Raw genomic sequence first — 24,191 nt, 5'->3', positions numbered from 1 at the left:
TTTGGAATGACTGAGGCCATCAGGAGTAAGGCCTCCAATTGGTGGCTCATAGAACGTTCTGGCAAAGCGTCTATTATCCCCCCATCTTCTCTGCAGCAGAAATGCATTTGAAACTTCCCTTGACTCCAAATAACCTCAGAAGTTGTCTGCTATGAAGAGAGAATTTCTCCTCAACCTGTGATGAAAACTACTGGTAAAACAGCTGCACACTCTAACCCCAGCTGTTAGTGTGACACTGGAGCAGAGGGAGGGGTAATGTTTCAGGTGTTTGAATCCATGCCTTCCCTTTCCAAAGCTTGCAGTTTGGCCTGTTTGCAACCTGGAAGCAGTAATTAGGAAGAGGTTTCCTTATCTCTTGTCTGTAGGAGCTGCTTCACTTCCCGTTTCCATCTGCCTCGGGTCATTGCCTATCACTGGCTTTTGCTGGATAAAGCACTTTGTCAAAGCAGGCCCCCTCCTTACCCTCCTCTTTGTTCACCTGCCTCTCCAGGGGGGAAGTTGTCTTATTAAGTCCTATTAACAAAATTAATCAGATCTGTGCCTTACCTCCTGGGTCACTTGCAGGAGTAGTAGTCTGGGGAGTTGGGATTGCTGTTCCAGCCTGGCTGCTGAACCACAGCCACACAGTCCATTTTCCTCTCATCATGGAGCTGCAGGACAGAGGGATGAGGCTGTTCATGACACCTGCTCCAGGTGTACAACAAACTCCAGCTCTGCAGTCTTACAACATCTTACGTGTGAGTAATTCCTGTCTATGGTGTAAAAAGAGAAAATGCAGACAGGTGTCCAACTTGTAGTTCTCAAGCACTAAGTGGTAGTATTAAAATAGAAAGTTTCTTACGCTGCTGCAATCAAAGACACATTGTGGAACTCAGTTGCTAACAACTTTAAGTCTGTGTTTTGAAAAACAACCAAACCAAAAACCAAAACCCCACAAAAAATCAACTCCAAACCCTAAAATCTAGAAATTAAGTAGAATATATGGGATATTCTAATTATTTTATTCACTACACGAAATACCCCAAAAGGTAAAGAGCAGCAAGTGTACCAGCCCTTTTAATTTTCCCGGTCTCTCTGGGAGGACCAGCAGTGTCTCGGGGCTGATCCCCCCGGGGCTGCAGCTGCTACCGCCGCTGTCGGTGCCACCAGGAGCACCGGGCGTGCAAGGCTTGTGCGGCGGGGCGACTCGCGTGCATTGCAGCCTCCCGTCGAGCCCCTTTCCCGTTCCTGCCTGCGGGGCCGGGCCGCCTCCTCGTGTCCCCATCCCGCCCGCGGCGCGCGCTCCCGGGGCGGGATCCGCGCGGAGCGGCGGCCGCGGCGCCCCCTGGCGGCGGGCGGCGGCGCTAAGGCCCCGCGGCGGCGGTGGCGGCGCTGCCGTGTTGACAGCGGCGGCCGCGCCGGGAGCAGCCCCGGGGAAGCGGGTTGGCGGCGCCGGTTCTCCGCTCCCAGCTCCGCTATGGCCTTCATGGAGAAGCCGCCGGCCGGCAAGGTGCTGCTGGACGACACGGTGCCGCTGACAGCGCAGATCGAGGCCAGCCAGAGCCTGCACTCGCACACGGTGAGCGGGGCAGGCCGGGCCGCGGGGGCAGGCGGGAGCGGCCGGGGCGGGGGGAGGGAATGGAGGGAGCCGGTAACGGGGGGTGCCCAGGGGTGCCCGGGGTCCACGGGGCTGGCCGGGGCACGGCGAGAGCGGGGCTGGGCGGGGGCCTGCGCTGAGCCCGCGGCAGCGGGGTTGGGGGTGGCCGGGGTGGGGGGGGGGACTGCGCCGGGGCAGTGCGGGGTGGGCTGGGGGCGGGGGGCAGCGGTGCGGGAGGCAGCGGGGCCGCGACCTCGCAGCGCGGGTTGTAGCGCCCCGGAGCCCCTCGGTGAGATGCGGCGGTGCCGCCGCCTGGAGCCGAGGGTCGTCCGGCTCCTTCGCCCCCTCTCTGTCCGCGGGGTTCCCGGGGGCAACCGGTAACACTCCCCGGGAGGGACCGCCGGGGGTCTGCGGGGGCGGCCGCTGCGGGGTTCGTGCTGTCTCGCGTCCGCCCCGAGCGAGGCCCTGTGAGTTACTGTAATTCCTGCTTTCCTCGGGGTGTTGCAGCCTTTGGAGCAGAGATGGGCTCTGGCTGCCTCGTTTCAGTGGCTGTGCTGAAGTTACACGTGAATGGGCTGCATTTGCCTCCGGGTCCTGCCGTGTGGCTGAGCGCAGGCTGTGAAGCTGCAGAGACCCCGCAGCCCCAGCCCCACTTCTTTGCTGTGGGGAGCGGTGACACTCAGTAGAACAAGCCCTGCCATGACTTAGGTGTCACAGATTAATTCTTCTGGGATGCCTAGGACACCTGCACACTGCTTCCATAAGAATGAGAATTGAGCATACAGTAATAATCCAAATTTCATAATGTCCTGTTTGCAGTTATTTTCCACTTTAAAAACTGGGTTTCCTTTTGGTATGACCAAGCAGTAGTGTGAATCAGACAACTGGCTGTCATTTCTGATTCCTGCTTTAGCTGAGAGCAAGGGATGCTGGAGAGGAGGCCAGAGGTACCTCAGCAGCAGGTATGCTAGTGGGAAGTGTGCTTTAAATGGAGAGAGAGTTTCCTTCTGTCCCTTACACAGCTCTGATTCCTGCATTGTGGATCTCTTCCTTGTTCTTTGCATCTGTTGCATACTCTTAACCTGAATGACAATAACTCTAGGTTCACCACGGGGTATACAACTAATTTACAGACTGTCTTACTAAATACTATTCATATAAATAATTCACACCTAAGAAGTGGTTTATTTTTTGTGTGAGGAACTCGCATTTACTGATGTTCTGGTCTTTCTCTGAACAGAAGTTACCTATGAGAAATTGTCTAGAGGATCTTGTCAATCTATCAGGCTGTGGCTCTCAATTGTTGCAACTCCTCTTTTTATAAGTAAGACTAAAGAGGTTTAATTTCTGGCAAATGTAATACTTTTTACCTGTTTCAAAAGCTGAGGGATGGGTATGCCAAGTCCTGTGAGAAGTTGTGTAACTCCTAATACTCCCCAGTTAGTAGACCAGATTAACTTTCGTTAGTAACTTGTTTCCTTATTATGCTTTTTGTTAGCGCAAATGACAATAGCTTTTTGTGTTCTTTCCTTTGGTTTGCATGATTCTGGTTAGAAAAGAAAATGTCACAAAATTCTTTCAGAATGATCACTCGGCAGAACTTTTTCAATCCAGACTTCTTGTGTTGTCTTGTCTGAGGGAGTGCAATAGCAAATGTTGCTGCCCTCCATCTTTCATCTCTGTATTCTGTTACTAAAGGGTGTGCAGAAAAAATTATCTTCTTTTCTCTGTTTTGTTCTGATCTTTTGTTAATGACATAATGCTGGAGCACCATGCCTTTTGATTTAAAATCTGTCTCTAAGATACATCTATTAGTAATTGTTTGTTTTACTGCAGAAGCTCTGTTGATAGCTGAAAGATGGCTTGAAGTGTGTGCAGCACAGATGGTTTATATAGAGCCAGTATGGGATAACAAAATACAGGAAGCCATTAACAGAGACTTGGTTTCTTACTTGATGTAAGTGGACTATTCTGTCATTTCAGATACTTCATCTTATGTCTCTGGTGTCTGAATAGTTTGCATATTGGTGGGTGATTCCATCCCTGATTTGAACTTTCCTGATTAAAAATAAGCTGCACAAATAAATACTTGTGTCTGAAAAGGTTTGTAAATAAAGCCCCTCTAAGAAATAAGGGTTGAAGTGTTTTTGTGGGGCCTGAAGACTGTATTTTACTTTGTTAAATTATAGTTAGAAGAAAGTAGGTTGTCGTTAACAGAGTGCTTTTTAGGTTTGTTCCTCATCCCACCTCAAAGCCATATCTTCAAAAGATTTAGATCTAAAAAAATCCTTTATCCCAAACTAAGATTTGGAGAACTAGGCCTGTTCTAAAGCAAAAGCAGCCATGAAAAAATTTTCTGGTTTTTTTTCAGCAGCATATATTAAGATTTTATAATGTTGTTTAGTGTTGCAAGAGTTGTTTTAAACTTGGGTTTGTATTTTTTTTTCCTGTAGATCATAGCTTCTTAAAGCATTCATATGAAGATGGCTTAGGCTGAGTTTAGGTGCAACTTTAACGTGGCAACTGAACTAGTAATTATGTAAACCATCTGTTGGTGCTGAAAATAGTCAGTCTTCTGAAAAAACAGCTAAGGAAAAGGTGAAGAATTTCAGGAAAAGCTTTGTAGACATGGTGAAATATCACACAGAAGACCAAAGCTTGTGTCAAATGAATAGTTTGCTTGTGTATTGTTCTAAGCAGTTTCTGTTAATTTAAATTTAGTACAACAGACTGGGTAGGTGTAAACTTCATAGCATTGAATCAAGGGCGGTACTTGGCAGAGGCTGAGTTTCTGTTTCCTGAGGCTGAAGGTGAAACTAAAAAAAAAAAACAGAACTGAAAACAAAACCTGAAACTACTATGTTCTTACCTGAAATCTCCAGAAATTTAAGAAGAGATTAAGCTACCATTGAAAATGTACTTTTGAGGATTTGCACTTTTTTCTTAGTAAGAGTATGTCAACTCCCTGTAAATGGGGTTTTTAGATTGTTAGGGAACCAACTGCAAAATTCTCTGATAGGCTCACAGGCTCTCCGTGTTCCGTTCAAGTCAGAAGAGCTCAGAAGTTCTTACCGGAGTTAGTACATCTGAGCTGGAACATAATCTCCATGTTTTTGTGTTGCAACGATGAAGTTGTTCACTAAGGTTTTCTTTCTGTGTATTTATTTCCAACCATAATTCGAAGATGAAAATGATGCCTTTCTATGTTTGCAAAAGTTATTTCCCTGGGTAAGTGTGTTACAAGCAGTCTGAGTTTTGCTGGAATGTGCACTTAAATACAATTAATCCTATAATGTGGTGTTTGTGGAGTCCTTTTCATTTTGAAAGCCAAAAAAGTACATATTGCAGGTGCACAATGACATCTCACTTAATAGATTTGAAATTACAAGAGCAAGCCCTGTCAGCTTCATTTTGTCTCCTGCTTTATGCTTCAATCACTAGCACTGCATCAGAGAGTAACTATGTAACTTCCAGGGGTGTGTTGGGCACCTTTCCACAGCCATGAGTCAGTCCCTTTATAGGTCTGTGTACCAACTCTTTTGTAGAAAGTGAAGTTTTGTTTCTGTTGCATTCCTTGACTTCAACAGGAGCAGAATTACGTCCAATATATTAAGCCATTTGCAAGTGTCTCATCGATGCCAAATGTTGTGTTCTGACAACAGAGGCAATTTCAGCACTAAAGCTTTAATAAATTTTGGCTGTTAAACTTGCCTCATATTGCAATATTTTATCTGTGTATCCACTATTTAAAAGTGGCTTTCTTTAAGCCTTAAAATAGGATGCTATTTTCTTCCATGATAATCTAGACATTTTCCTTATAAAGAACTGCATATCTGTACCTTCAAGTCTTTTCAGCAGTAAAACTACTGGTGAGTTGTACATGTTCTGAACATTTCTTTATTCTTTTCTGAAGTGATTTTCCTTTTTCATGTGTTTCATATTTTGAAATTGAAGTAGTGAAACAGCCAGTTTTGCTACAGCACATTGTTGTCTTAAAGGCAATTGGAAATGAAAAGCTGAAATAAATCCCTCTCCTGACAGACTTTCAGAGTTTTTAGTTTTCCTTAAACAATGATGAATGTTGACACTCATAGCTTTTAGATCAGAAAAATGTTGGAAAAGCATTTATATTTTTCCTATATTATTCCAAATAGAAAAATGGAGCCACATATTTCTAGGACTGTAGGGTTTAGTTTAAAAACTTGTAAAAGACTTTGCACATCTACTTTACAAGGAATTCAGTCTTTCCAAAGTTGCATTTACTTTGGACAAAAACAAACATGAAGTTACTTTTAGACATGGCTTTACACAGGGAACTGTTATAGTTCACTTGTTTGAGGTTTCAGAAATGCAGTTCCTCCACTGGACTTAGTAAGCTTGATTACTCCCACCTCTCCTCCAGCCTGAGCTCACAAAAGATGGTTCTTTCATCACACCTAATTTTAAGTATTCCAAACTTACAGTTTTCACTGGCAATGTTACTAAATTAATATTGCATTTGTAGGTTCTGCGAAGATTGTAGTCAAAATATTAGTTTCCATATCATACTTCAGTAAATCCTAATTAGAATATTTTTGTTGGCTACTGAGTATTTCCTGAAAAATAATGAGTAATTTGCCTTTCTGGTGTAGGCCATGGTGATGCAGAGCACTGAAAATCTGTGATTTCTCATCTCTCTCCAAAGCTTTTTGTGTTCACTAAGTTTCATTACATGTAAATGTGTGTCCTATTTTTTCCCTGCAGTTGTCCTACTTCATAGCTTTCACTTATTGAATGGCTGACTCATTACTACGGAAGTGATACAGTGTGTGAGTGGTGCAACACACACACACCTGCATTGTTTAAAAAGTAGGGAAACACCAACCATGGCTGCTGCTCCTGCCTCAGATGGGCTTAATGGCAGATTGTTCAATAGCAAATAAATACTGTGCTCTGTAACAGAGAGGTCTCTGAGCTTGAGCAGCTTTCCTGATGTTGTTGCTACTTTTCACATGGAAGATTTTCTAAATAAACATTTAAAAGAGCTTCTTACTAGAAATTGTTCCAATCCAGCCTACTTAAGCAGGGATTGTATTCATGCTTAATTAGGCTTTCCTCTCTTTAATGCTTACAAAATAAAGCCCTTTCAAACTTTTAGTTGATGTGACCTGAAGGTGACCTGGATCTTTATAATGGTTGGCTTTTCAAGCTTGTTGGATTAAACAGATGTAAAGCAGAAATCTGTGGAAAAACAGACTGGCTATCCTGAGTTGGAAATTTAGAGACTATTTGCTTGGGGAAACAGCATGTATTACCCAGTATTGTTGAGACTCTACATTTTATTATAAGAATCTCTTAACTCACCACTTTTTTTCTCCCCTATTTTGTCTCTGCAAAAGCCTTCTTTCCTGTTTGCTTCCTGTTTCAAAACCTAGGAATGGTGATAAAGAGCAATTGTTAAACATTTGGAGTGCTTTGCTGTGCAATTTTCACCCAGGAATGTTAACAAAATTTTGCTGAGGAAGGAGCTCTGAGCTGCTGATGCTAATGTTTTAATAAGTGCTGGATACCAGGGACTAATCTTGGTAAATTTTGAAAAAAAACCCCCACCTAAATCTTGGCTCTGCATGAAAATGGGTAAGTTCAGGATAACATTAATCCCACACAGTGAGTATGAAACTGTTACTGGCAAAGGATTGGAGAAATGCAGTGTGGTTGTCACTGATCCATGTGGCTATTTGGAAAATATTCCTTTTCAGAAATTCTATCCAGAGCTATGTAGTGCTAGGAAGATTTTAGGAAATGACAGTGTGCAACTGGGGTCACACAGCTTTCCCTGCTCCTGACCTCCTCCTCCCAGCACCACTTCCCGCTTTTTTTGACTAATTGGAGCAGCCAGGAAATGATCCCATAGGTAAAACTACTTTCCTTGGCATCTTTAAAAATGTATTTTAATCTGCTGCAGGAATATCAAGGTTGTGTCATGAAGTGGCTTGGCAGTACTGATAGGAAGAGCAGCGGATGTACAAACCTTACCTGTGTGGAGGGACGCAGGGAGGTTGTTTTAGGAATGGTTTTGTGGCCTGTCTTGTTGGAGACTCCTGCTGACAGTGACCTTGCTGCCCGTGGGCAGAATCAGAGCGGGAGGTTGTCTCTCTTCTGCAAGATGAGACCTTTCTTTCCCAACCAGCAGCTGTTAGGGCTCCTTTGAAGTTATTTGGTAAACTGAGTCATAGGAAAAATTCTGAGCTATTCATGTAGGAGTGAAAGATGCCATGGGAATTTCTGCAGGAGTGTAGCTGACCTAGACCTCCCTGAGACTGGTTGTTGATGCCTAAAATTGTTTGCAGAAGTGAACTCTGGTAATTACTAGCTTTTTCTGAAGGCATTTCCACCCTGTTTTCCTATGTTAGATGATGCTGTTAAACAGAGATGATCCTGAGGGTGCCTCTGTTTTCCTTATGCGTTCATTTATTTCCTATGGGCACAATCTCAGTCCCACTATCAGGCTGTCTCTGAAGAAGATTGTTGTAATTCAGTTTTTTTTTCCTAACCAAAACAGAATTTGGCAGAGTAATAAAGGCTTTTGTGCATTTAGACTTGAAGAATTGAAAGCTCTTCTCTGCTCCTATGGGAAGCATATATCAGTGGTGCTAATTATAATCCCACGACAAGCTTGTTGCCACATGGAGGCAATAGGAAGTATCAACTTCTCACTAGAACTCAGCATGCTATGGTCTGCTGATTATGTGTAGCCATGGCAGATACCGAGAATGGGATTGTATTTCTTATCCTGGCTTTCTACTATTGCTGTTCTTTGACTTTCAATCTCATTACCAGCTTTGGGAAAAAAAACCCCTTAACCAACCCTGAAGACCATTTAGGCTTTTTCATTAATTGTATTGACAGGGTAGTGCTGAGTTGGACAATGATTCGTTATGTTCAGTGCTGATGGAGAGAGTGTGGTGAGGACTTACCTTTTCCATACAGACAGAACTAATGACCACACCTGGAGAGTGTTTGCTCTTCTCTTTCCAGTTGCAAACCCTGTGACATAAAAAAGGGACTTGATTAGTGCTTTAGGACACAAAAGCAGATATGGATGGGATGGGAAAATGCTTGAGTGAGTGTGGGGACAGATAGTTGCGGCCCAAATATGGTTTTATTTTAATATAATTTTATTGTGTGAATGATCTCTGAGCCCCAACTTGTTTATCACGAGGCTCTCCAGAAGAGCCATGTTCACCAGGGTGGTTGTGTGCAATAAGATGCTTTGATGATTGTTTAATGAATTTGTATTCTGCCTGTCCTGGCGCATTTTCTCGGGGCACGATAGAAAATGACAATTACTGGATAAAGAGCAAGTGCTACAAGGGATTGGGCAATAACTCTGCTTCTTTCAAAATCCTAGAAAAGATGAATGACTGCATGTGGTGAATCATCACTGGCGTGGTTTTTCAGAGAAACAGCCAATGTTCCTTTGAGACTTGATGAATAAGCAATTGCTGCAAATTTTTGTCTGTGCGTGAAGTAGCCTCTTCCTACTTCCCAAAATGCAGCAATGGTCACAAAACAAGAAAAGCTATGTTGGTGGCAAATATGGGTTTCCAGGTATCCCATGAATTGATTTCTGTCACACAGTTTCCAAAGATAATTGCATTGGTTGAATGTCATCTGCTCTGTGGATTTATGTTCCTATTTATGGGAATTTGGGCTTCTTGTTTTGCAGGAAGATACCATAATTATGATTTCAAATGGGTAAGAGGAAGGAATATGAAGGGAGCATGTCAGGCTGACTTTCTGAAAATAGACACTTTAATTCTAATTTAACAGTTATGTGTCTTGGTTTGTGACATCTTGGATTTCTATTATTTTCAACTAAGCTGCAAGGACAAGAAGTATTTTAAATCACTCTGGTTTTCATGCTTACTTGTTTCTTCTCAAGGCTAAGTGGTTCAAACTTGCTACAGATATTTGAGAGCTCTGATAATAAAGGACATTTTAAGTGAATTTTAGAAAATAGAATAGCATTTTTGCCTCTGCAGCACTGGGCTTTGGAAGGAAATTTCAGTAAATAAAACCTGGATTAGTTAAGGTTGAATACACAAGGTAATGCCAGCTGGTAATTGTAGCTTTTGCCTCTTGTTGTAATTCTTGATTTACTGTACTTACTTGGTAGATGTTAAATGAGAATTTAATTCTGTGGAGGGATTCTCTGATGTGCCCCACATTTTTTGCATCCAATGGTATATTTATTTATTTATTTTTCAGTGTTACAGCTTTTCATTTAATTCCATTTGAGAGGGGAATTAACTCTGTGAGGTTCAGAAGGCAAATTCCAAAACCAGAGGACACTTCCCGGTACCTGAAAGAAGTTACTTATAAATGCATGTAGTGGATTTTTAACTGTGAACCCGAATTTCTACTTCTTCATGAATTAAACACTCACTTAGTTGGATTATCTACTTGGTATGCAGGTACATGTCAGATAGAGTTATTGTTACAGAATGGACAAATTTGGTATTAAGCACAAGGTGCTGGAAGTATCTTTTTTTTTTTTTTACTTGTTATTTCATTATTGTTTATTCATGATCATTTGGAATGCAGCATTAATTTTAATAGCTGAAAAGACCTGTAGATAATGCTCTGATCAGTCCTTTTTGTTTGCTTAAGACCCCTATTGATGTAACCAGTTCAGCAAAATTTTGGTGGCATTTGAAATTGAAAAATTATTCAGCACTTCACATAAACCACGTTTGGTAGCTTGTCCCGGGGTGAATGAAGTCACCTGAGCTGTATGGCAGCGATGCACCGTGTGTTGCTGCACTGCAGGCAGGGCTGGTGGCACAAGTGCAGGGAGCCTCCTGCATGTCCCAGCCTGGGAATGCTGTGCAGGGAGTCTGTGTTTGGGTTAGAATTCCTCATTCTCACTTGGACTGCGTGGCTGCAGGTGCCTGGTGTGACCGGGTGTTCCCTGGGGGGTTGGTGGCACCCTGAGCCCCAGGGCAGGTCCTGCACCCTGGCTGAGCATGGTAGGGATGGTGAATGTGCTTAAAGGGCACTGGGGACATGGTTTTTCCTACAGCTTTAGAGTGGCACAATTAGAATAAAGTGTAAAAGCACAGCTTCTGGTGTGGCTACTTCCTCCTCATCTGGCTCTGGGCACTCTCCAGCTCTCCTCACGGTTGGAAGTTTCGTTTTCTCCAGCAGCATTGTACTTTTTGGCTCTCCAGTTTCATGTTTCTCAAAGTAAATTATGTGGCCATGGAATTATATGTGCAATAAGACTTAGACAAAAAGAGCTGCATTTGTAGAGTTTTATGTATACTAATGACAAAGAAGTATCTATTACTACTTTTAGCCCAGATTAATTTTATTTCCTTATTAATTAAACAATGTCTAAAACGGAGATTATAGGATCTTATAGGACTATGTATCTATATTCTGATCTGTATATATAGTATAATCTATATTCTAGTATCTCTGTGTTATAGAATTCTGTATATCTATACGATCCTATAGGTTTATAGGATTTCCTTTTCTAGAAAAAGGACTTGCCTTGTTTATGATCTTTGAAATATCAAAAGTGTTTTCAAACTGAAACAGAGTAGGGGTAAGTAGGGTACTTTTTTGAAGTATGTCTGAGTAGGTGTGGGAAATACTTAATATCTATTTTTGAGATAACTGGATAAATCTCAAATTATGATATTGCTATATTGACCCGGTATTAGTCTACAAAAGGTATAGTAGAACTTGAAATGAAGAGACTGAAAAGAATTGGGATTTATGAATATAATTGTGGTGGGAGAATAATTAATTCTTAAAATTTAAAAGTGGTTCACTGAGATTTAGATATATCTGCATAGCTAATATATGAATATTTAACATTAAGCATGCATTATAAATGAGGAATTAACATCATGAGAAACAGATATGTTCTAGTTACTCAAGCATCTTCCAAAGCTTTTGTGGTAACCTTCGTAGTACAAAAATAATGAAAAGCTGTGCAGCTATGGGTATTGACTGGCATTTTACTTTGTTATGGTGGTGACAATAATTCCTGGGGGTACTTATTAGATACTGGAGGTCAGTAGAGAGAGGTTTCTTCAGCTGTTGTGTGTAGAGATGTGTGCTGAGTATGCTTTTGCTGGCTTTTTCTATAACTAAATTAAACTGCTCAAGTGCTCCACACGTCTGCAAGCTCTTGGAACTCTTTTGTCTTCTATGCTGGGAAAGCAGAGCGTAACAACTGTTAGGGACGGGTGTGAGCAAACCCAGCTCTGACTTTCCCCAAGGTGCTGGATATGAATTTTCTGGGTTTGAATGTTAGTGGTCATATTTGAAGAAGTACCTAATAACTTTCTTCAGCTCATTAGTTCTCATTTCTAATGACTTTTTCCTTTTACTAGGAATACATAATCCGTGTCCAGAGAGGAGTTTCAACAGAAAACAGTTGGCAGGTAATTTCTTAAGTTGTGGTTTGTGTAACCAGGATTCTTTTTTTAGGAAGAGTTTGAAAGTTGTCTATTCCTAGCTTTTAAAATTTGAGCTGAAAAGAGAAATGTTGATTTGGAATTGAGAACATGAAGTGCTTGAATTCCTTTGGTCAAAACTAAGAGAAAAACAGTATTGCTGCCAGCTACAGAAGGCATGTTTGCTGCTATTCCGAATATTCCAGGGAAAATGCCTGTCATATGTTTCTACTGTGTGTTGGTACAACCATAATTTTAAAATCTCAAATGCCAGTTTGCCTTTCTCAGTGCTAAAATTACAGCTCTGCTGCTATGAGACCAATGAAACCAAGAAGTAGTAATGAAGATGAATGACTATGAAAAGTTGTTACATCTAATATGGCAAAAATGCCTTGTTTGCAGACAACTTTGCTCACAAATACTGTTTTAAGATAATTTTTAGAAATGCATTTTCTGTCTGATCGAGTTGTGATTAAAAACTCTTTTTTGCTCTCTGGCAGTGTGACATAAATCCAGCAGTTAGGCATTTGTACAAAGATTGTAAAATAAGATGATCATAAATGGGAATTACTTTTCTCTGATGGGATTTTGAGGAGTAAAATGCTAATGGAAAAAGTAATTTGTTTCCTGAACATTGTTTTTTATTTTACAGATTGTGAGGCGATATAGTGACTTTGACTTACTGAATAACAGCCTGCAGGTAATTTTCACTCCTCATATAAATTAAAAATGTCATTAGAAGGATATATTCAAAATGTCTTGTGTTATTTTTATAGATTGTGGTGAAGAAAAAAGAAAAATTCATGTAGCTGTAAAGAGAAACTGTGACTTCAAATGTAACTTGAATGTGTACTTTTTCACCCTTAAGTTTTCTCTTGTAAAATTTCAATTTTAGCATCAAAAGGATCAGTTTATATAGAAATGGAGGAAATTGGCAGATACTGAATCTTTCCCTTCAGTCCTGTGACTTGTTCCGGTTTTATGTGTTTTTATTTGTTCCTCCTTTGATTTGGGGAAAGCCAAGGCACATACCAACCTTATAAATTCAGCATTGAAGTGCTGTGTGTCTCATTATTTATATTCCTCTAAATCACTACCAGATGCTGCTTCTCCTGTGATGGTTTTCTGTGTCACTGAGGAGTGCTCCTTGGTCAGACACTGGACTTACTGTGTGTTTTCTTCTGCTTTTTAGGACAATTATTTCTTTTTAGTTTGTGTGGGAAAAAGCAGGGTATGTGAATGTGTTTGGGAACACAGGGGAAGCAACAGTGATTAACATCTACAGCAGACAAACTCATTACTTGAGGTTTCCATACTGGTCAAACAAGACAAAAAGTGAATGAGGATAGATTCTTGTGACTTCAAAATTTTTCCCTTGTTAAATGTTGCATGAACTCAAGAGCTTAATACTGCTTCCACTTCTTCCCTCCTCCCCAAATCAAACCAAATCAACTATGTGCTTGATGAACCTCGGTGAGGAAAACCCTGTAAGGGTGTTGATTTGTGTGCTCTGAGTGCCCGCTGTAACTGCTTCCTGTGCTGCAGGTGGATGGGGGCAAATCAGTCATAATTCAACAGATGCAGCGTGGTTGCCTTGTGGAATTACTCTGTTAAATGTGCAGTAGCACGTAGGAACTTCTATCATGACCTAGAAACCTTCTCTGTGGCGTGCTGAATAAATGCAATACAGAGGTGTCTCCTGCTCCAGAGGCATCCAAGATTTAAAATTAGACAAACACCCATGGGAACACAAGTTGAGATGGTACTAGTCATCAGAGTACCTTGGGGTCATTGTGGTCTTAACCATAGTTTTGATAGAGATCACAGAGAGAATTTTGTGAAAGTTTTAAAAAGAAGGAAGAGTTCACTTTGCAGCCACCTATAACAAGCTACTCTTAACCATGAGGGAATAGAATGTGTTAAGGCATGAAAAGGCTTTGTTGCCTTCTCATTTACCTTTCAAATGAGGCAGCTTTAGTAGAGAAGGCAATGGACCTTTAAGGCTTAAAATCCAGAAATGACAGGTGCTGCCAAGTTAGGCCTGTGTGGCAAGTCTATAAAGTGAAGGTAAATCGGTTATGTATGATGGAGTTTAGAAAGAAAAGGCCTTTGTATCTGAAATAGAGGTGAATGATAGAAGTGTAGGGTCCAGGAAATTATCTGACAGCAATTTGCGGAGTGGGACAAAGGGGAAATTTGAAACAAGAGAGACTAAGATCCAGGACAAAAATGTTAGCTGCTTGGATGACTGGAAGACATTAAAAAGGATTATCAAAATGTACCTCTCACTTCAATGGGAGGATATGAGAGGGTGGCTAAATTAGCAGGCCATGTGCTTTAGCAGTTGGTCTCCTCCCAATGGCTCTTTTCTCTCACTGTTTCAGAGTTTTTTATAAATTACTCTTTGTGGTGCTGGAGCTGAAGTTTCCTCATCCATTAAGACAATGCAACACTCCTCAGATGTTTCCATCCAAAACTCTAAGCAACAATATTCCATCACAATATTCAAGTACCATGACACATTTTTAAACTCTTTAAACCCCCATTTTGTGTTTATTGAAATTAGAGTAAACAAACAAAACTCCAAACAAAGCAACCCTCCCAAAAGAACCAATAAGAAGATACCAAACCCTAATCTTTTTCCTTCAAAGGTAAAAATCTGCTGGAAAAATTGCTGGAGTTTCTTTTGGGTGTAAAGCCCAAGTTCTCCAAGTTCTTGTGGCATACTTGACCTCTCTGTATGTCTGTGTGGATGTGTTTGAGCACAGCTGCAGTTGAGTTGGAATGTGAATTTTCTGTTGTTAATCTGGTACTACCTATATGATAACAGTAAGGATTGAGAATTTCAAAACTGTCTAGGCTAGGGAATGCAGTCCTGCCAAATACCTTGGAAAATAATGAGGTATATGTATGTGACCCTGATCTGTATCAAGAAAGTTTCAAGATAGATTCCCTGAACTCTCAGTTGTACTGGATTGAAAAGCTTCTTCCAGTCGGTTCTGCATTTCTCCCTCTTTACTTATTTGACAGAGATCAGTGGAGATCATTGGCTGCTCTTCTATTTTGTCAAGTGAAGTGCTGGTACTGGAAGTACTGGAATTCACAGCAAGACGTCTGGCTTTTGTGAAGCATTTTATTGCAGCTTTGAACAGACATTCCTGAGCAGGCTGTGGTTTGAAGATAAGAATGTTAATTCCCAGGTTCTTCCATGGAAAAGCCCATCCTGGCTTCAGTGGTGAGCTGGGGCCACTGAGAAGTAGTGTCTGAAAGCATGTGAGGTCTTTGCAAGGTCAGGCCCTCAGTGAGGTGTTCTTCTGTGGTGAAGTGTTCTTGCTGTGCTGTGCTGTGTGTTTTGGCAGATTGCTACAAAAACCTGGGCCTGAATGTTACTTTCTGCTGAAAAATAGCAGAAGTCTGATTTATAAGTTTTAAAACAAATAATAGTGGTTGGAAAACATGTGAATTAGAGTCAGTTTCTCTCTGATGGTAGCTAGCTGTCAGGTCAAGAAGGTAAAAGGTGATTATGATTTGACATGCTTTTTAAGTGAGCAATACTAGGAAAGGATTTAGTTCTTGTTTAGAAACTCAGTTTTGAATTGAAGTAAGAGTGGTCTGCCAAAGGAGAGTTGTTTGCCTCTGGTGTTAAAACTAATTTGGTGAATTACTGGCTGTAGATGATATATGGTTGCTTTTGGATTTACTCCTGGTTTTTATTAATGGCTTCTTGTAATTCAGACATAGTTATAGTTCTTTTTCAGTCCATAATTTGAAGTCAGAAAACGAGAAGTAGGAGAAATGCTAAAGTTAGTAGGAGACAACTCCTGTGCAAATGAAGGAGGTAGAAAGGAAGGGGAATGCTACTTCTGCCCTAGTTTGTTGTGCTAATCTGTTACCTTTTCCACTGGTTAAAATGAAAGTTGTTCAAACACCAAAAGTCCCTGTCTTCTCCCTGGTGAACTGTTTGCTTTAGAAATGAGGTTATTGCATCTGGTCTAATTGATTCCTGCAACACACAGTTCTTAAAGATAACTCCCAAGGAGATTCAGCTTACGGAAGGCAGGTGCTTTGATCTGCAGGACAACGATGTGTTAACAACACGAAAAATGTATTCTGGTAATTCACATGATGTAATTGAATATAAACACTGAAGATGATCTCTTTGATCTGATTTACACAAGGCTTTGAATTTTTTTTTATTGTCCTGTTTTGAAGGATTTCTCTGATTTTTTTCCGAAGTTTTGGATCTCTTATGTCAGTATAAAACAATTACTGTACATCCCCTGGTAGATTGCAGCTATTTCTGGGTTAGAAGATGGGTTTAAAAAATGTACAGGAACAAATTCAGAAGATAAAATGGAAAAGCTGCACTATATTTGAAATTACAGATTTAAAATACTAACAGAAAGGGCTTTACATTACCTGCAAACACAGAGGCAGAGGAAGGTTACTAATCTGCACTTGATGAAATAAGAAAGCATAGATCTTACCCGGAAAAAATGGTAAGGTGGGAATTGTTTTTGTGCTGTGGCAGAAGTATGTCATAGAAAGAATCTAGCTGAAAATTGTAGCCATTTAGTATCTGAAAGTTTTGTGTAGTGATCTTAAATATATGACTCACTAGGAAAAAATTGTCTCCTTGTATTTTCAGTGTCATTCCACTTACTAATCTCTTCACAGTGGGATGCGAGCTGTCATCTGACTCTGATAACGATGCTTAGGAAAAATATAAAAGCTTGTACATACACAGTACAAAAAGAGTTATCCAGTAGTTAGCTTGTTGCTGAGAGTCTTTTACTTTCTGGGTTGCTAGTTTTATATCCTTTAGGCATTTTGAGAGCAAGGTTAGTAATTTTTCCTCTCTTTTTAAGATCTCAGCTCTAAGTCTACCTCTTCCTCCAAAAAAGTTGATTGGAAATATGGAGCGTGAATTCATCGCTGAAAGACAGAAGGGACTCCAGGCCTATCTGGATGTAATTACTACCCATCACATACTGTCTAACTGTGAACTGGTAAAGAAATTCTTGGACCCAAACAGCTATTCTGTAAATTACACTGGTAAGTAGGAAATACAAAACTGTGTTACCATTTGACTTCAGCACATGCTGTGTATCTTCTGTGAATGCTGGCCAGGATCTACACTGAAGCATGGGGGAACAATCTTCAAAATTATCACACTGTGCATGTGACTATTTATGATAATGCTTCTCTAGCTCTGTGCATGGATCCTGCTGGGATTGTCAAATCTAAATATTTGAATTATTTCACAGAAGAGTGAAGAGGGTCAAGATCTGTATAAGCAGAACTTGGAGGAGGGGTAGTTGGTGAGAGTGACATCTACTCTTCACAATTCATAAAAAATGAAAAGAGTTGCTCTTGGGAAATAATTTGTCTGCCAGAGTGTAAGGTGGAGTTAAGTTTGTCAGCTTAGTGTTCTGTTAAAACAGCCCATCTTCTGAACACTGAAATCTTTGAAGAATTGTGGTTATCTTGTCCAGCTCCTACCCTTGCTATGGTGTGTGAGACTTCTAGAACTAATTGTTTGAGCTAAGTTGAGTACTTCTTCAAGGCTAGACTAAGCCAGCCACCCTCTTCCCACAAATACTGGAAAGTCACTTCATTCCTTAAAATGGTATCCCAGTGATCACTTTCTTCATTACTAACTGTTTCTTCTTTGAATTTGTCTTACTTCAGCTTCAGCCATTGGATATCATTAAATATTTGTCTTACAGACTGAAAAATTTTCCTTTTAGTGATGAAACCCACTCCACAAATTTAGTTCATAGTCAAACCAACTCTGCAAAATGCAAAACTTGTTTTCTTAGAAGCAGAGCCTATTGAAGGAGGAACTTACTGCTTCCTTTTCACTTGTCTTTTTTTCTCTCTCTTTATATAACATTCTTGTGTCTTCAGCTTCAAAGTGCAAAGAACATTTCCTGGATGTTTATGATAAGCTGTGCAGGAGTTGTAAATTATTAGTGACTCTTTAAGGATGCAGTATGTCTGGCTAGTGCTGAGCAAGCAATATAAATTCTCAAGGAGACATTGTGACTTCTGTTAATTCTGAGCACTTTCACCAAGATTGTTTTTCCTGCAAGTTGCTGGGAAGCTGGTGACACATGTCATTGCTTGTGGTGTTTAGAGACACCACCAATTTGTAATTTCTTAAATACTGGAGCAGAGAGATGGTATTTATTGCACTTTTTTCCTAGCATATTTCTAAAGAAAGAAGATACAATGCAGCGAGATCAGCACATCCTTACCTTTTTGCTGTGTTTCTGTGCCAAGATAAGCCATGTTAGAGAAAATTCCTTGTTGGCGTGATTCCCTTTCTCCCCCCCACTTCTCATTGAGATTTCCCCTCAAGTCACTTCATGAATAAACCAGTTGTGTTCCCAGCTGTGGGAGAATTCACTAACCAGATGGGTGTCCTCCCCTGGGCCCCCAAAATGTATGAAGACTCATGATAGCTGGCCAAATACCTCTGCCTGCACAGAAGAGGGCACAGTAACACATACTGAAACAGAACTAATTAGTTTACTTAAACTACACTTAGTAATAGCAGCATAGATGGATGTTAAAGAGATAAAAGCACTTTTACAGGTATAGCAGAAACACTTGGTGTTCTAATGTTGTGTACACCTAATGTGGGAAATCTGAGCTGTGATTTAGACTTGGAAATGTAGATCCAATACAGATAGAATAGAGATTGGTAAGCTAAGTTTTCCAAGCAGTGGTTTCTCTTTTTTCTCTCTGGATTTGAGTTACTGGGTTAAAAATGCAAATGCCCTCCGTGTTTTTATCTGATTTCCTTTCGAATTGATTTTTTTGACTTTTAGTCTGAATTCCTGAAGGCTTCTTTCTGGCATTGAACCTTACCTCATATGTGGATAACTACATTATACAGTGTCTTAAAAATATTTTTTTTTCTTCTTTTTCTCCCTCTTTGTCTCCTTTTTTTTCCCAGAAATTGCCTTACAGCATGTTTCAATGTTCTTCCGATCAGAGCCAAAGTGGGAGGTAGTTGAACCATTAAAAGATATAGGTAAGAAGGGCATGTGTGCATGAAAACTTAGCTGATTTTCTTCCCAACTATATGAGTTGTCCTAAGATTCCTATACTGTCTTTGCTTGCAGACCTTGTCCTGCCTGTAAGTTGTGTGATTTATCAGTGTTTAATTAAAGCTGCTGCTGACTTATTTCTTTACTTTTTTTGTAGGTTGGCGAATACGTAAGAAATATTTCTTAATGAAAATTAAGAATCAACCAAAGGAACGGCTAGTGTTAAGCTGGGTATCTATGTTTTCATTTAATACCTAAGTCTTTCTCAATTTCACTCAAAGTTTGATTTTGACTACCACGTGTGAGTGATGGGGGAGAGAGATTGAAGAGCTCAGGCTTTGAGGGAGCTTTGGAAGCCCTTAGGTAGATGTGTAGTGTGGGAATTTCTTGTATTTCTTTCCTCTGGTGCCAAATCCAGTTTGGAAGTTCCTGTGCCTGGTCGTTTGTTCCCAGACCTACACCTCAGGATTCTTTAGTTGTAATGATGTGGCTGTTAACCACAATATAAATTTTCTCACTAAAAATAATGAGATGACCCTTTTTAAAGTCTTAGGTTTTCCTCCTTGGATCTTTAATTGTTCTGACAAACTAATGGGTGAGAGGGGCATGAATTGCTCCTTTAACAACAGTTGCTTTTGCTCCTGTGCTGAAATGTGTTGCCCTGTTAGTTGTATGAGCACAGCTGTTTGTGAGACTTCACTGGAGAGTGGAGGTTACTAAAGCCTGTGGGAGAGGGGGAAGTTTTTCTTGCTGCAGAGGAACAAGGTGCCTTATCAGTTCCTAATGTACACAGTCCCCCAGTTTAGGGTTGGCAAAGTTCATTCAGTGGTAGTAATGCATGTCAGGTCCGTGGGAGGAGAGAGGCAGTAATACTTATTTATGGTCAGACTGTTTGTATTGTAAAGCCATGGCCTTATTCAGCCTCTTCAGGTTTCATTCTGTATGTGTAATTTGATTGCTTGCTCTTCAAAATATGCCTTCAAACATCTGTCCTAATTTGCCAGGGTAGAACATTTGATCACATTTTCTGTATGGAATGCAACATGCATTATGAGGCCATTCTTTTCCTGTTTACTTCCAGGCTGATCTTGGCCCTGATAAGTACTTGTCTGACAGAGACTTACAGTATGCTGTGAAACTTCTTTCTTCCTGTTCTGTGAGTATTACTTGACGATTTTTAAATTGTGCTAGCACAAAAATGTGTGTCAAGGACTGATCTTGGAAAAGCACATGTAGCCTAGTTAACATAGTTTGTAATTTTAGAGTTGCTTTCATTAAAGGTTTGCAAGCCTTTTAATTACATTTCCCATATACTATGAGGTAACATGTTCTCAGCACAAATAATAATCTTGCAGGATTATTTCAGGAGATTCAGTGTTGTGGTTAATTTGATTTTTTTCTTCTTGTGCAGTACTGTGAGATCATGAGCTTTTATTTCATCTCCTCAACACCTTTAGGCTGTTAGGATGGTGCAATTTAGGTGTAATTGCTAACCCGTGAGCTGGGATATTCTCAGGCACAGTGGATGAGGCAGTGGAATGAGTATCATTATTTTTTCAGTTCTTTGGACTCAAGACAGGAGCATCTTAGTAGAGCTGCAATGGAGGCTGTACAATTTAAGCTCCACGTTATAAATCCGATATGCATCTCTGCCTGGAAAAACTGGCAGTTGACTCCAAAAGGAGCCTCTGGAGTCTCTCTTTAAGGATGTTAGCCGTATGAAAGACTGGCTGAAATGGATTTGTTTTGTTTTTAATTTATATGTTAATTGAATAATATCTTTGTGAAGTTTTCTTTGCATTTACCCCAGGTTAAGACTGAATAACTTGAGTTATTCAGTGTCACTGACAGAATCCAATTTATTACTGTAAATATACAATTCAGGCTGATCTTTTCTTACTTGTGGATTGAACACAAATGATTTAGAAAATCCATCATCTAAAATTTACCTACAGTTTCTTCTTTTGGTAGCATCCCTATATTTACAAAATCACTTTTGCCACTGCCAATGAATCTTCAGCGCTGGTTATTAGACCATTCAGTGAAAAAGGGACACTAAAGGACCTTATTTATAAGGTAATTTCGTCCCCCTACCCCCAACTCAAATGGCAGAACATATGCTGCAATGACCATACATATTTTTTATACAAGTGTTTGCCATCAATTGCTAAGCAAACTAAAACAAATACTGACTTTTCTGGGCATGATACTTGATATGTGTGTTTCTTTTAAAGGCAAAGCCAAAAGATCCATTCCTGAAGAAGTACTGCAATCCTAAAAAAATTCAAGGTCTTGAACTTCAGCAAATAAAAACATATGGAAGGCAAATATTAGAGGTACATTTTTTGTTTTGCTTTATTTACCAGCTTTTTTGCTTTATTGTTTTGGAGGCCAACTGGTCTAACTACAAAAAGTGGACAAACTTTTGAGCACACAAGCTTTATTTCAGCAGCAGACTTCAAAGCTAAATGTAAATTGAGATAATCTGCTCAGTTGAATTTAGATATATATGTGTGAGACCATTTATGACCCCCCAAAAAAATGCAGTGGAGCTTAAATGGGAGAGAGGTGGTAATATAGTCTGTTCCTTGTGTAAAAAGGGAAAGAAGTAACTCATAGCCTGCAGAACATGTGCCATAAATTCATGGTTGTTAGTGTGTTTTAAAATTTTTTTTTTAATCAAACGATCATATTCAGTAGAATTTTAAATTTTAGTTTCCAGATCTCTTTGGGAGGTGTCCATAAGCCTGCTTTGAGGATCAGCATCAAGTATTTGTTTTGTGAAAAGTGCTACCAGTGATATGGGAATGAATAGTCAGCCAAAGAGGATGTAGATAGAAGATCAGGTTGAGTGAGCATTCCAATGGGAGCCTCGTTTATTATATGTCTGCTTTAGTATTGGAGCATTTAAGTTGATGATCTTATGATCTTGAGATCATCAGAGCATCTTGTGATAGTGCTTCTCTATTGCTTTTTTTTTTTCAGGTATTAAAATTCTTGCATGAGAAAGGATTTCCTTATGGCCATCTTCACTCTGCCAATGTGATGCTGGATGGGGATACCTGCAAGTTACTGGATCTAGAAAATTCCTTGTTGGGACTTCCATCATTTTATCGATCATACTTTTCACAGTTTCGGAAAATTAATGTAAGGTTCAGACAAGGAATTCATCCGACTCTTATGCAAATCTTTATTCTCCACCTTTGTTTCTGGAGAACTGACTAGAATGAAAAAACTTCTCTCAAGCCCCCTTTTTTTAATCTGAGCTTTTCTTCATCAAATCCCTTTTCTGCTTCCTCCAAACCACTGTCTGGCTGCACAGCAGTTTTGTTGCAGCACACTGGAGAGAGGCTGAGGCCAAAGGTAAGCAGGTAGAGGGGGAGTGCAGGTGAGTGTTTTTATGACAACAGTGCCAGCACAAATAGAGGTAAAGTGCAGTTGGTTTAAAATCTCTTTGCACCCTGGTCTGTATTTTGTCAGAATGTGCATATTGTCTACTACAGTTTCACTTGTATATCTGTACAGTGAGCACAGCTATTTACTTGTGCTTAGCTGGGAGCAGTATTCAGCCTTGTCTTCGGTAGATACTGTGAAAATTGATCAGATGCTTGCAGATCTGTAGCTATTGAAAGGTTATTTTTATTTGTTTGAGGGGTGTCTGTTTGACTGCAGGCTTGCAAAGCAAAATATTTATCTTACTGCAAAAACATGAAAACAAATTTGCCCTGTTGCAGCAACATCTTGCCCTGCCTTTAGGCCCTCATTGTAATAAATTCTATGCAGTATCACGAGATAGCTGCTTGCTGGCCTTGCTAAACAAGTTCTACTGTGTTGTCAAAGAAACAATCACAAGTTCATGGTTAGTCCAAATCTGTTAGTGCCATCAAAGCCTCTTCAAGCAAGAGGAGCCTCTTCTGTTTAAACATGATTCAGAAATCTTGGAAATATGCTGTCTGGGAGCTTTGCATGTATGTACAGCTTGCACATGCCTAAGGAGGAGCAAAAGAGACTCTTCTAAGTTTGGTATGCATTTTTTCCCATCTTTTTATCTACTTCCTTGTAAAGTGACAGCTGGTCATTTTGTGAATCTCATTATTTGCTGTTCGACTTAGCTAGGAAAATGTGCTTGGTTGGGGTTTATGTTGGTGTATGAATTTCTAAACTGCTGTGTGAAGAGTTTACTACTTCACACATTTTTACAGAGCTACACTGCTCTCCCATTTTTACCATCACGTACAGAAAGACAACAGAGGCTGCTTTAGTTTGTGGTGTGAAGATTTCATCTGAGCTACAGTTATGCAGGGAAATGGTTGTGGTTAGGAGCTGCCTTAATGGTTCCTCTTTTCTATCTTAACATGCAAGATCACTGGTCTAACCAGTTGAGAAAAACTAACAAGTTGTGGTTTTACTTTTTTGTTCCCCCACAGACTTTAGAGGGTGTTGATGTTCATTGCTTTGGACACTTACTGTATGAAATGACCTATGGAAGACCCCCAGACACGATTCCAGTGGAGAGCTTCCCCCCTGCTCCATCAGTGTTTGTTGGTTAGTATGCAGTGCAGAATATCTCAGTCACAGCTGCCTGGATACATTCTTAGACTTTACCTATGCTGAAGTGCTGTGAAATAGCAGCCTGAGATCTTTGCACCCTGTGACTGATGCCTTAGGTTTTACCTCAAGGCATCATGACCAGAAAGAATTAGTAATTTGGTCAAATAGAAAATGCGTTCTTCATGAAATATATGTAGTGTATGAATAAAACCTTTTTAGCTGAGTGATAAAGCAGTGTTTAGCAAGTAATGAGATGCCTGGATTCCCTTGCCTCATGTCTAACATTCTTGAAAAGCTTCTATGTGTAATAGTAATGCTATAATAAAAACCACATGCCACAGAACTTCATCACTGCTTGGTTGATGCAATACTTAAGGGAGCATCACACAGCAGTGCCAGACGTTCATTCTAAATCATTTGCTATCCTGCTGTGCAAAAATGTGTTCATTCTTATTCTTTCTTTGGTAGTGTCAGTGTTGGAGTCCATTCTGACTTGTGAAGCTCTGAAGAATGGGATGCCAGCTGTCTCACGGCTCTTACAGATGCCGTAAGTCC

The 24,191-nt window shown here is 40.3% G+C and overlaps 1 protein-coding gene and 1 long non-coding RNA gene across 15 annotated transcripts in view; one reads left to right on the top strand and one right to left on the bottom strand.

Annotated features, from left to right (window-relative positions):
• Positions 1 to 409: 409 nt before the first annotated feature.
• On the bottom strand, positions 410 to 7,720 carry LOC116449217. The gene is made up of 3 exons (XR_004242276.1): positions 7,592 to 7,720; positions 6,920 to 6,986; positions 410 to 752 (listed from the first exon to the last, which is right to left on the bottom strand). It is a non-coding gene; the product is annotated as an uncharacterized LOC116449217 (long non-coding RNA).
• The window catches only part of PXK (PX domain containing serine/threonine kinase like), a 57,512-nt gene continuing 34,659 nt past the window's right edge, over positions 1,339 to 24,191 (top strand). For 13 of the 14 annotated variants that reach the window (XR_004242275.1, XR_004242274.1, XR_004242273.1 and 10 more), the window contains exons 1-12: positions 1,339 to 1,558; positions 11,965 to 12,015; positions 12,680 to 12,727; positions 16,896 to 17,082; positions 18,992 to 19,069; positions 19,243 to 19,316; positions 20,167 to 20,241; positions 21,057 to 21,161; positions 21,320 to 21,421; positions 22,071 to 22,232; positions 23,513 to 23,630; positions 24,105 to 24,183. Coding sequence is in view for 10 of the 14 variants with exons in the window: in XM_032120460.1 (XP_031976351.1) it covers positions 1,457 to 1,558; positions 11,965 to 12,015; positions 12,680 to 12,727; positions 16,896 to 17,082; positions 18,992 to 19,069; positions 19,243 to 19,316; positions 20,167 to 20,241; positions 21,057 to 21,161; positions 21,320 to 21,421; positions 22,071 to 22,232; positions 23,513 to 23,630; positions 24,105 to 24,183 (1,181 nt within the window). In the remaining 4 variants the exon portion in view is untranslated. Of the gene's footprint in view, positions 1,559 to 9,855; positions 10,033 to 11,964; positions 12,016 to 12,679; positions 12,728 to 16,895; positions 17,083 to 18,991; positions 19,070 to 19,242; positions 19,317 to 20,166; positions 20,242 to 21,056; positions 21,162 to 21,319; positions 21,422 to 22,070; positions 22,233 to 23,512; positions 23,631 to 24,104; positions 24,184 to 24,191 lie in introns of those variants that run through there. The other variant, XM_032120461.1, reaches the window with a different exon arrangement.

The sequence above is a fragment of the Corvus moneduloides genome, chromosome 11 (genome assembly GCF_009650955.1).
Source record: "Corvus moneduloides isolate bCorMon1 chromosome 11, bCorMon1.pri, whole genome shotgun sequence".
In the NCBI taxonomy this organism is placed as follows: Eukaryota; Metazoa; Chordata; class Aves; order Passeriformes; family Corvidae; genus Corvus; species Corvus moneduloides.
This window is presented reverse-complemented; position numbering and strand designations above follow the sequence as displayed.